The sequence below is a fragment of the Osmerus eperlanus genome, chromosome 8 (genome assembly GCF_963692335.1).
Source record: "Osmerus eperlanus chromosome 8, fOsmEpe2.1, whole genome shotgun sequence".
Taxonomy (NCBI): domain Eukaryota; kingdom Metazoa; phylum Chordata; class Actinopteri; order Osmeriformes; family Osmeridae; genus Osmerus; species Osmerus eperlanus.
The window spans coordinates 14,767,821-14,781,027 of record NC_085025.1 but is presented as its reverse complement, the minus strand read 5'-3'; the positions used below and the strand labels follow the sequence as shown (position 1 = coordinate 14,781,027).

At 43.0% G+C, this 13,207-nt stretch overlaps 1 protein-coding gene across 1 annotated transcript in view; it reads left to right on the top strand.

The window, feature by feature from the left end:
• Positions 1–5,284: 5,284 nt before the first annotated feature.
• The window catches only part of txlnba (taxilin beta a), a 9,535-nt gene continuing 1,612 nt past the window's right edge, over positions 5,285–13,207 (top strand). The window contains 9 exon segments of the mRNA XM_062468134.1: positions 5,285–5,440; positions 6,986–7,184; positions 7,368–7,482; positions 8,440–8,531; positions 9,727–9,897; positions 10,278–10,472; positions 11,311–11,430; positions 11,849–11,923; positions 13,015–13,107. Coding sequence (XP_062324118.1) covers positions 6,999–7,184; positions 7,368–7,482; positions 8,440–8,531; positions 9,727–9,897; positions 10,278–10,472; positions 11,311–11,430; positions 11,849–11,923; positions 13,015–13,107 — 1,047 coding nt within the window. The 5' untranslated portion in view covers positions 5,285–5,440; positions 6,986–6,998.

Here is a 13,207-nt window from a genome sequence, read left to right as displayed (position 1 = left end):
GTATAGTGTATACAGTTACATTATTATTATTTTTCTTTGTATTTGCCGTAATGTTATGGCGTTATTTTCTAGGACCATGTTCATAATTTCAGTTTCCTGTTCAGGAGACAGAAGACGTTCCCGACCACCTTGTGTTGGTAATCTTTCAGTTCTGCCAAACAAATAGTAAAATACTGTAAATACTGTGTAGGAATACAAAGTAGGAATACATTTCCCAAATACTTGAAACATACTTTATTTTTACAGTCCTACAGAATAGTCCACAGGCAATACTGTACTACTGTATTCATTGAGTACTGTATTGATATGCAGTAGGCCTACTGCAATTTTGTAGTGAGAGTATATTTCTTACCTATTATCATTTCGGAAAGTCCGGATGATGGATGCTACAGTGTACCTGCTCAAATTTGGCTGTACTCTTTGCCCAGCCTCCCTCATTGTTAGACCATGGTTGACTACATGGTCAACCAAAGCGGCTCGGATCTCCTCAGAGATTATGGTCCTTGGCCTTCCTCATCCTCGTCCTCCCTGTCCTCCTCCTCTTACTCTCACTCCTCTGCCTCTGCCTCTGTTTCCAATGTTGGCATCCATTGCTCAAAAACAGAAGAGGTCACCTGTTGCCCTTTTATGCTAAAGCTCTGATTGCTAATTGTAAAACTGTGTGACAGGTGTTTGTCCATGCGATGAGTCAGTGTGCGTATTTGAATGGCAGTGTGTTCCTTGTGAAAACAAAAGATTTTCTTCATGAAAATTGTGCCAAATGCAGAGAATTGTGTGTAGTGTTTTGAAAAAAGTGTGTTTTAGAACTGCAATTTGAGTGTAAAGCAGGAATTGTGCTTGTAGTTTAGCAGAATTGGTTCATGGGGTTGGTGCATGAGTTACATGTTGTGGTCATTGTGTCTCAAGTACCAGTATTTGTGTGTAAACAATTGAGAAAAACTGTAACTTGTTTCAAATGATGTGACACAACCAATATAAGCCAGTTCAGAGAGCAAACAGGTTGTTGAAGGTGGGAAAATATTGCTTGTGATGTTGACAAAGTGCTCTGGCCTAACCCAGCCCAAAGACAAGAAGAAGCATTGATTTTTGTCCCTTTCAGTATTGTATACTGTAGTACAGTGCATTGTAGGCTGTATACTGTACAATGAACAAATTGTATGGCCCTGAACATTGTGCTTTTCATTTGTTACAGTAACAGTACTGACTGCTCAATAGATTTTGACTGGTTGCAGGTTCATATCAACAAAGAACAAGAGTGAGTTGTGAGTAGTGAGATGCAGGGTACAGTACTGTATAGGGGTACAAAGAGGAGAAAGAACAAAACAATTGCAAAGAGCAAAGCAAAGTAGTAATTTCTGATCAATTTTGAGCTACTATGATAGAACATGTTTTTGTTCTTCAAAAGACAATGATGGATAAATATGAAATTTTTTTGAGATTATGTAAAAATGTACTTCTCCCTGAGACCTATATATTGTTTATGATTTGAGAGCAGTGTTTGATTTTGAGCACAGGTAAATCTGTTTTGAGGCGAAAGTTTCATTTTGCAAGAGGATTCAGTGGTTTTGTAAATAAAGCTTGAAGATGAGGTTTTGTGTTTACAGTTTTGAGAAAATGGGTGACTGTTTCAAGAAATGTGTTTTAGCAATTGTGAAAAACTGTAAAGGCTCGTCACGGGGGGGGAAGTCGTTCACGGAAGTCGTAATCAAGCAGAGGTCGGCAAGACGGTATGAGAGGCCGTATAGGCCATAATTCATACTTGGTCTCACATACACGCCATGACCTCACATATATACCATCATACTCTCACATATATACCATTATACTCTCACATATATACCATTATACTCTCACATATATACCATTATACTCTTGCACATAAACTAATTGGTCTCACATACAACACCATAACCTCACATATATACCATTATACTCTCACATATATACCATTATACTCTCACATATGTACCATTATACTCTCACATATATACCATTATACTCTCACATATATACCATTATACTCTCACATATATACCATTATACTCTTGCACATAAACTACTTGGTCTCACATATACACCATTATACTCTCACATATATACCATTATACTCTCACATATACACCATTATACTCTTGCACTTAAACTGGCATACTCTCTTACACACACACAAATACCCTCTTATATGCACCATCATACTAAAGTATGACAATAACAGGATGTGTAAGAGAGAATACTTGTCTATGTAAGAGAGAATACTTGTCTATGTGAGAGAGAATACTTGTCTATGTGAGAGAGAATACTTGTCTATGTGAGAGAGAATACTTGTCTATGTGAGAGAGTTTGATTGAAACGGAAGGCAGTTTGATTGAAAAGGAAGTAGTACTGAATTCTCAGTTCCTGATTGGCTTACACATGAAGAAGGATTTGGGGTAGATGTAGCTAACGCCCACCTTCCCTATCAAGACGAGACTGAGTGACATGACAAGATGGATTCATTAATAACATTTTGCATACTCCAAATCCTGCGGCGTCATTGTCAGAAATGTTGTATCAAAGACGACAGCCATACACGGGGGCTGTTTCTAACGTTAACTTTGACAATGAAATGCGCCGGCTCTTCAGACCTGGATCAGGTGCATCAAGGAGCGGCAGCAGCACTCTGTCAGGAGCTAGTCTTAATGCCAGCCAAGTGATGGCGCAATCCCAATATCAAACTCTGCAGTATTTCGGTTAAGACTAACTCCTGACAGAGTGCTGCTGCCGCTCCGTGATGCACCTGATCCAGGTCTGAAGAGCCGGCGCATTTCATCGTTAGCGTTAGAAATAGCCACTGTGGATGGCTGTCGTCTTTGATTCCAACATTTCTGACAACGATTCAAGCAAATCCACTAAAAAACTCAAATGTAGAATTCCATAGTTGTTTAGGAAGCTATACCGACCCCCACTACTTGAGTCAAAAGTCCTAGATCAGTTTTTCAATTGATGAAACAAACTATCATTTAAATTAAAGCCAATGCCTGTGTGAATACCGTCCCGTGGCACTGGGGTTTTAACCGTTTACGTCTTTAATTAGCCGAGTGGTCTTTACACCCTTGGCTACTAACCTAAACTTCAATGCCACAACCTGAATTTGATGTAAATCTGTTCACAACATTTTCCAGTTGGGACTTTTAAGATCCTATTTGAGTGTAGGCCCCTATGCCCGATGAGTGCCCGCACCCATTCACTGCAACGAAATAGCTTCATGGATCCGACTCGGAATCTGAGCTGAGACGCCTTGACAAAAAATGTGTTTGGCATGTGGTGCGTTTTGGAATTGTTAATGTGATGTGTTCCCATCGTATTTAAGACGAAATAGTTTACAAAGAAGAGGTTTGTTAATGTGACTGTATACATATCTCACTCATACTGGCTAATCAGCTAACATGTTAAAGTAGCCTAGTCTACATCCAAAGTCGCTGTCGTGAAACTAGCCTCATTTTCACAAAAAGCTTCGAGATAAAATTAAAAACCTTTAAAAACGTTGACATTTACCCAATATTATTGTGCACAAGTATTTTAGTATAGTTAATATGTAATTTAATTCCATAATGTCTCCAGGAATAACTGTAAAAACGTATTTCAGGAACGGGTCTGAACCTCCCTACATTAACGCTGCAGCATTTGGAGTATTCAAAATGTTATTAATAAGTCCAATGGCTTCATTAAGCCGCCCACTCTCTGCCATCTTGCCATGTCACTCAGTCTCGTCTTGATAGGGAAGGTGGGCGTTAGCTACGTCTACCCCAAATCCTTCTTCTTCATGTGTAAGCCAATCAGGAACTGAGAATTCAGTACTACTTCCTTTTCAATCAAACTGCCTTCCGTTTCAATCAAACTCTCTCACATAGACAAGTATTCTCTCTCATATAGACAAGTATTCTCTCTCACATAGACAAGTATACTCTCTCACATAGACAAGTATTCTCCCTCACATAGACAAGTATTCTCTCTCACATAGACAAGTATTCTCTCTCACATAGACAAGTATTCTCTCTCACATAGATAAGTATTCTCTCTTACACATCCTGTTATTCTCTTACATATAGTAACATTCTGTTTCACACATACTATTTGTCTCTTACATATATTGTCATACTTTAGTATGATGGTGCATATAAGACGGTATTTTTGTGTGTGTAAGAGAGTATGCCAGTTTATGTGCAAGAGTATAATGGTGTATATGTGAGAGTATAATAGTGTATATGTGAGAGTATAATGGCGTATATGTGAGAGTATAATGGTGTATATGTGAGAGTATAATAGTGTATATGTGAGAGTATAATGGTGTATATGTGAGAGTATAATGGTATATATGTGAGAGTATAATGGTATATATGTGAGAGTATAATGGTGTATATGTGAGAGTATAATGGTATATATGTGAGGTCATGGCGTGTATGTGAGAGTATAATGGTGTATATGTGAGAGTATAATGGTATATATGTGAGAGTATAATGGTATATACGTGAGAGTATAATGGTATATATGTGAGAGTATAATGGTATATATGTGAGGTCATGGTGTGTATGTGAGATCAAGTATGAATTAAGGCCTATACGGCCTCTCATAAGACGGCCCTGGTTGCACGCGCGCCTGCCCTCCGGGGATCAGATAGCACACGTCCATCACTGCTAGCTCGCTGTCCCCCCCACACACACTCAAAATGCTTTCATTAAAGTCCTTCTCACAACGTGAATGATTGATTCATGAATGGGCCTTGCACTCCAGACATTATCATCCATTTCAGGATTAAATCTAGATTCAAATCTAACGTATGAACTTGCACATAAAGATGTCGTTTCATAAGATAATATCCTGCATATTATACTGTGTCCAATTTCAACAGATTTAAATAATTCCAACTTAAACCAAATGGTCCCATTTATTTAGCTTTACATTGGAACCATTTGGTTTAAACAGGAATTATTTAAATCTGTACAACGGAGATTTGACACATAATCGAAACAGGTTTATTCTATATTTATTTTTATGAGTGCAGGAGTCACTGTAAAAACAACAGAGCCACTGGATAACTGTGTGTGTCTGTAGTACAGTGGGCTGTGGGCCCAGAAATACACAGCAGAAGCCCTGGAGATACCAGGAGGGCCCCAGGGGAACCGGGGGTGGCAGGTTACAAAATAGCCCTCCAGGAAAGCATGTTCAAAAAAGCTGTTGTGGGCTAGTCACCCACACACTAGCAAACACACGGACACGCACATGCATGCACACTCGCAGGGCTGCCTTTGATACCCTCTCCCCAGAGTGTGTGAGTTGCAACAAGTTATTTTGAGGGTCTGTCCTGTCACAGCTGTTGTCCCAGTCACTTGTGTCCGATAGGACCCTCTTCACTCCTCTCATTCCTTCCTTCTTTCTCTCTCTTCCCTTCCTGCTGTTCCGGGTGAGTGCTACAACCAAGTCTTTCTTGTCTGGTTTTGACTCTGAAATGTGTAATTTTGGAGGGTTTAACTGTTAAATATATTTGGAAGTGTAGTGTGTTTGTTTGCTTTAGAGTCTGCTTGGTTTACAGTGTGTTGACAGTGTTTATGAGTTGGTTAAGGTACCACTGCCGAGTCATCGCAAAGAATATTTGGTACAAAACCTCAATGTGTGCTGAACTGACCAAATCACTAGCAGCTCCCATGACCCAAGTTGATCAGCAAGAAGATAACTTGTCTTGTTTAATTTGACGGGTTTTACAAACAACATAAACATCTCTTGTGTGTTTTTATGTGTATATGTTTGTCAATATGTAACAGTAGCAATGGCGAATTATTTCAAGCTGTAAATGTCAAACAAGCCATGTGCCTAATACAAGTGGTTAGGTAGCAAGGAACACAAGTTTTTCTTTCCCCTTCCTCCCATTGCTTCATTCTACGTAGAAGGGCCATGGTTGACATCAGCAGAGACGTGTCTAGGAGGAGAAATAGCTTGACCATATTTAGAGGCTCCCAAAATAGAGAGGGGTTGAGGAACAGGTGCTGTGTGGGGGAAGAGGGTGGAGTGGAGTGAGAGGTATCGAGAGAAAGAGAGGGAGGAAAGAGAGACAGAGAGAGAGCGAGATGAGGGGAGACCGGGTGTGAGGGCTTGTTAGGGGGTTGCGTTAGGTAGAGGCGGGAGGGTGGGGTAAGGGTGTGAGGAGGGTGAGCAGCGGGCTAATTTTATCCTGATAAGCAGGGGCAGCGTCGGCAGCAGCCGCAGGAGTGGCAATCATGTCGCAACAGAGCCGAGCCACTGGGATAAACAACCTCTGGATGCTCTGGGTTCATTACACATGAAATCAGCCGCCATGCCAGAAGCTTCTGGGAGTGGGTGGGGGGCCTGATGGTGGCAGACCATATTTAACCCCCTCCACCCTCTCTCTCTCTCTCTCTCTCTCTCTCTCTCTCTCTCTCTCTCTCATTGTCCTCCGGAGCTCTGCTGAATGCCAGCTGGGTCCTGGACTACTTTACCTTTTCCTCAACTCCCCCCCCCCCCCGCCCCCACCCTCCTCCTGGGCACCTCCATGGAGAGTTGTGCTAAATACGCAGGGTTGAGCCACTGGTTTCCGCTGTTTACAATTTTACAAATGTCAGACCTCGGCATTTGAAGCAATATCATTGCAAAAGATGCATAGTTTACAGGTCCCTGAGATGAACTTTGCTGTTCTGTGAAATACCATCCATGTTAATTCGGTACCATTTTGTAGTAGACTGTCGAGGCCACCCACCCTATCTGTAAATCTACTAAAACGAACCATACAACCCTCTCTCGTTGTGCAGCTCAGTCATTCTAGTCAAATTTTGTAGCTTCATATTTTTTTCCCAGGTTATTATAGACTTTTTAAACCAGCCAGCTTGTTGCAGTACGTTGCTCAACCAACCAGATTGTAGCTGTTGGTTGTCCAACCAACCAGCTTGTTGGTGTGAGCGGTCAAAACTAACCAGCTGGCCGTTCTCTCTCGTAGCCAAACTCGAGTGATGGAGGCCAAGGTACAGGCAGTCCAGCCCGGTCCAACAGAGACCCTGGCCCTGGTGGTTTCCCCCAAGACCCAGGTCCAGCCAGATCCTCAGAACCCTTCCTCAGACCCCATGGAGGAGTTCAGTAGGCAGCTTGAGGACATCATCAACACCTACGGTTCTGCTGACAGCCTGATGGACAAACAGGTAAGGCTGGCTCAGCTAGAGGAGCATGGCAGCACCAGCACCTCAGAATCGATTAGTGCACAGAAGGTCTTCCATCTTCGTATCGTTTTGAATTAAACTTGTTTGATGATATTGAATGTATTGACCAGAAAGAGTGTGAGGATTCGGAATGCAAGGTGAAGAAATTTGGATTTGATTTTTAAGATTGTCATGGTGGAGTCCGAGGAAGACAAGATGGAGGAGGACCTTGACAATGTCACCAAGGAGACAGGCGCCAACAAGGATCCGAAGGCCGAGAAGAAGTTGTTGAAGGGACTGGGTAGGTAAGAGTTAGGGTTAGGCCTTGGTTTGATTGAAGCTTTAAAATACTGTTACAAACCATGTTATGGATTGGGCTTCTACATAATTGAGGAACATTGTAAAGTATATGTGATCCCTGTTGTCAATTGTAGAGCCCTGTAATATACATTAGAGTCCTATTGTCTATATTCAAGCCATCTAGTCTATATTAGACCCATGTTGTCTTAAAATTAGTAATGTAGTCTATATAAGGCCCATGCAGTCTTAAATTGAGCCATGTAGTCTATGTTAAGAGTCCAGTAATGGAGCTCCTAAGTTTGAATTAGAGACATCCAGTCTATGTTAGAGCTATGTAGTCTATAATACAGCCATGTGGTCTACATTTGCACCCTGTGTTCTATATTACATCCCTGTAGTCTATATTTGAGCCCTGTTGTCTATATTACATCCCTGTAGTCTATATTTGAGCCCTGTTGTCTATATTACATCGCTGTAGTCTATATTTGAACCCTGTAGTCTATATTACATCCCTGTAGTCTATATTTGAGCCCTGTAGTCTATATTACATCCCTGTGGTTTATATTAGAGCCCTGTGGTCTATATTTGAGCCCTGTAGAATCCGGAAACACAAACCTGTCTTTCCAGCATCCTTTTTTATATACATAAAACAAGTCTTGTCTAACAGCATTAAACACTAGGTGCAGCATTCAGTGTGAATGCTATATAAAACCAGGACATCTAGTCAGTCTTCAGCCAGTCTTATCCACTCTCCCCAGCCGTGGGTGCCAGAAACCAAGCACTAGCATACTGGTGGTGGGTGGGTGGGTGGGGGGATGGAGGGGTGATGGGGTCAACACAGAACATCCCTCTCTTCATCCCTTCATTCCCCGCTCATCCTTTCATCCCTCTCTTCATCCTCCTCTCAGAGGGTGTCACCAGTAGATGATGGGTTTGTCTCGTCTGTGTGTGTTTTCAGGGAAGGAGGCCTCGCTTCTCATGCAGAGCCTCAACAAGCTCCGGAAGCCGGAGGAGAAACTGGAGGCTGTTCTCAAGCAGTACGCTGAGCTGGTGAGTCCCTCAAGCCCTGGACCAGACACCCCGAAAACAGCGTCAAAAACACACACAAATAGATCAACAAAGAGAGAAATTGAGGGATCGTTGGAGGGAGGGAGGGAGGGAGATAGAGAGGGAGGGAGGGAGGGAGGGAGGGAGGGGAGAGAGAGAGAGAGAGAGAGAGAGAGAGAGAGAGAGAGAGGAAGGAGTGGATGAGGAGTGATCTTGAGAAATTTTTCAGAGCATTAAGATTATTATTACAAAGAACGTTTCTAGTAGTCAAGCCTTAACACCAAGTAAATATTTTTGCCCCAGCCTGAGAGACAGAAATTAAACCAGCGAGTTGATTTTGTCAACACTGTTGAATATGAATGCCTGGATTCCTTTGATGTGTCAACATTTACTGTCGTTTTATTTACAATTGCACACACAGAACAAAACACTCATACAAGCAATGTTATCTCTATTCTATTACATAATTACACTAATTGGTACGGTTTGATCTTGGACCTTTTTCCTTCTGCTGTGGGAAGCTCAGGCAAAAACGTTTCTCATAAATATTCATGTCAACACAGCCCGCTGAGTTGAATTTAAATATTGAGAGGAAGAGAGAGAGAGAAACACAGAGACAGACAGATACATAGACAGAGAGAAAGAGACTGATGGACAGACAGAGATTGCATGGTGAGATATTGAAAGCAGCTCGGTAGTCACCACCTTGACGATGACCTACATATCCTGCCTGCCTCTGGCACCGGCAACAGATCAGAAGACAGGGCTGTTAACCACAGACAGATAGACTCTGTAAAAACACACACCCCAGCCCTGCTCTAGGAGATAGCACATCAGGAACAGGTTCACACAGGGGTACACGGCTGCTTCTCTCAAGACATTTATCATCTTGAAGCACAATGGTTCGAAAAAACAGTTGTTTGACATTTTATCTCCAGCCACTTCTCCATGTCAAGAGAATGAAAGAGATTGGGTGGACAGGAATCGCAAGATATAGAACGGTCTCGGCGGATTAATATCCAGCCTTCTGTACTTGTAAAGTCAGCCACACCAAATCCTCTTAGGACATGTCTCTCTGTGTGTCTCTTTCTCTCCTCGTCTAGTCACCCATGCGTTTGTTAGCCAACAGTGCTCTGGTGTGTTGAGGCCACCGACCGCGTGTCATGTATATGCATCCTATCTGTGTGTGTGTGTCCAGGTGGAAGAGCATCGGGCAGAGCAGAGGCAGCAACGCGTGCTCCAGCAGAAGAACACCCACATGCTGAAGGAAAGAGAACATCTCCAATCCGAGCACAGCCGAGCCATCCTGGCCCGCAGCAAACTGGAGGGGCTCTGCCGAGAGCTCCAGAGACACAACAAGACTCTGAAGGTCAGTCGGTTAGTCATTTAGGCCCAGTATCCCAGATGTGGATTAAGCCTAGTCCTAGCCTAACAACTTTTTCAAGGGGTTTTTCAGTAAATGTTGCTCTTAATCTATGTCTGGGCTGTAGAGAACTGCAGAAACACAACCACACCCTTTGCTTTGGTGATTTGGTAGTTAGTTTCGTAGTTTGTAAATTAGTTAGTTACCCAGGACTGGTCATCTACCTTATACTCTACCCAGGGAGTTGGTATTCTCAGGTTGACCTTGAGTTTCATATTTGACTGTTTCTTTCCAAACGTGTATCCCTCCCTCTCCCTCTCCCTCTCCCTCTCCCTCTCTCTTCCCTTCTCTCTCTCCCTCTTCTCCTCTGTCTCTCTCTTTCTCAGGAGGAGACTCTGCAGCGCTGTCGGGACGACGAGGAGAAAAGAAGGGAGATCACCACTCACTTCCAGAGCACGCTCACCGACATCCAGGCCCAGATCGAGCAGCACAGCGGCCGCAACACCAAGCTCTGCCAGGAGAACGCCAACCTGGCCGACAAGCTCAAGAGCATCCTCAACCAGTACGAGCAGAGAGAGGAGGTACACACGCATCCACAGGCCATGTGTGTGCGCACACAAAAACACCAGACACGCGCATTCATACACAAGCACGCAGACACATCACACACACACACATACACACACACACACACAGTTCATGTGTGCACAGGCAAAAACAAAAGCACATGCATGCACACGCATGCTCAAAAACAAAGGCCATGAGTGTGAACCCAAAAACACGCATACACACATGCACACAGGTAATGAGTGTCCACACAAAGACATACACACCCTCACACATGCACACACACACACACACAGCCAGTGATGATGAAACATTTGTTTTGGTCCCACCAAGTGGGTATTTGTGTTCAGCGAGGCAGTATGAGAAGTCTCAAGGAGCGAAGAGGAGCTTTGCTAATGTCCCTGCTCACGTCAGCAGACAGAGATGACCCAGCAGGGATGTTATCTAGTTCGTCTGTCATAACAATAACAACCTGCAAAAGAGAAAGAGAGAGAGGGGGGGATAGGGAGAGAGCAAGAAAGGTAGACAGACTCAAAAAGAGGCTGAATCATTCTGGAGCTTGTCAGGTCCAGTCACAGGAGAATACAGGAAAGAACATGACGAACTGTAAGTGACGCATACAAATCAGGTTCAGTCATAACACATACGCACAGACACACACACACATACACAGATACACACGCAAACAACTCCCTGCCAGTGTTGTAGCCTTTAATATCTACTGCCATCCTCTGGTGAAAGCTGAAATTTGAATTTCCATCAAAATTCTCCACCTGAAACCTCACATCTCACAACAGAACACTATCTCAATGCACCAATATCTATCAGTGTGTGTGTGTGTGTGTTTGACAGAGTCTGGAAAAGATCTTCAAGCACCGTGACCTGCAGCAGAAGCTGTCTGATGCCAAGTTGGAGCAGGCCAAGGCTCAGCTGCAGGAGGCAGAGGAGAAACACAGGAGGGAGAAGGAATACGTGAGCTCCCACACATACACACACACACACACACACACAAGCCTGATACACACACAGACAGGCCTGCATAAACACACATACACACACATGCGCATTCCTGCTCTCACATACCTGCATATACACGCACACATGCACTCACACACAGACAGGTCTGCATACACACAAGCACAAATACAGGGGCAATCCAGCATAAACACACCTGCACAAACATTTCATTCATTCATTTACAAACTCAATGCAATGCAATGTAAGTACGCTGCTACATTTATTACTGAAAGATTACATGGTGACCTGTAGATCCAGTGATCTTTGCCATTCAATCTGTTCCATATCGACCAGTGTGTTGGTGTTGCTTTCATGAAAGCATGGTGTATGACGGGTTGCACCCATGGTAACCCCTAACTGTCTCATTTGCTAGTTGCTTAGGGAGGCAATTGACAAAACAAAGAAATGCTACACAATGAAGGAGCAGGAGTTGCAGATGAAGAAAAAGGTAAAGGTTTCTCCCTTCCTCCTCCCTCTGTGTGTGTTCTGTCTCTAACCAGTTACTGATACAGGCCGCAGAGTGGAAGATACAGACTAAGCTACTGAGAGAGCAGGAGACAATCATGCAGGCGCAGGTGAATATCTGATTATTCTGATGCCCACCCCTGCCCCTCTCCGAGGCTCTCTGACCTCTGACCTCCTTGGGATGTCTCTTACAGGTCAGGGCCTTAAAGGCCCTAAACACTTCCAGTAATGAAGATGACTTTGTTTAGGGGAAATTGTCTTATCTCTCTCTTTCCCTCTCTCTGCCCCCTTCATGCTCCCCCATATCCCTCTTTCCTCTCTGCTTTTTCTCTCTGGCTCTGTGCTCTGATGAAAGAGAGTGTTATTTCTATGGATATTAAATGTGACACAATCATGGGTGAGATTGATTATACAGTGAATTGAGCTGGGCTGAGGAACCACACTTTGCTAAATGTTAAATCATACAAAGATAAATGGCTTTCAGCTGGACACATAAATTACCCCTGACAGTTCCGTGCGGTCATAATGAACAGCTTAGAAGCCTGGCCATTGTTTAACACTCTGTGTTTCCCCAACAGGAACATTAGCCAGCCCTCCAACTAAATAAAATGACAGAGTTACAAAAACAACATTAATTATATTATTGCAACCAAGGATCAATGATGATACATCATACCATTGGGCCAAGACTCCACATTTCCGATACAGTCATAGGAAACAGTCCTAATTTCCCTGTGCAATCACATAGTGAAGACTCATTCTGCACTTTTTGACATGGATACTATCCTGTGGCTGTGTTAGCTGAAATGTAGTAAATTCAAAAGCTTTATGCTTTAGATTGTATATTGTGAGATTGTTGTTTCTATTGGTTCCATTCAATCAGATAAATAATGAAATCATGAGTCAATATTGTCATTCTATATAGTACTTGATCCCTGGTCTGGGAATTAACTGCCAATGATGAAAATGTATATTTTGACTGCTGATGACTAGCCATGTGATGTTATTTGAACATATGAATTGTGTGAGACAGTATACTATACTGAACACACTTGTGTGTCTGTCCCTCTCCAGCTGGTGCTGTATTCCCAGAAGTTTGATGAGTTCCAGACCACACTGTCCAAGAGCAACGATGTGTATGCCAGCTTCAAGCAGGAGATGGAGAAGGTATGTGGGCCCTCAAAATAAACCCTACTATTTAAATACCCTTGGCGTTTTTACAACTAAATATTTGCAGGCCATAAATTCTGCAATATACTTATACTCC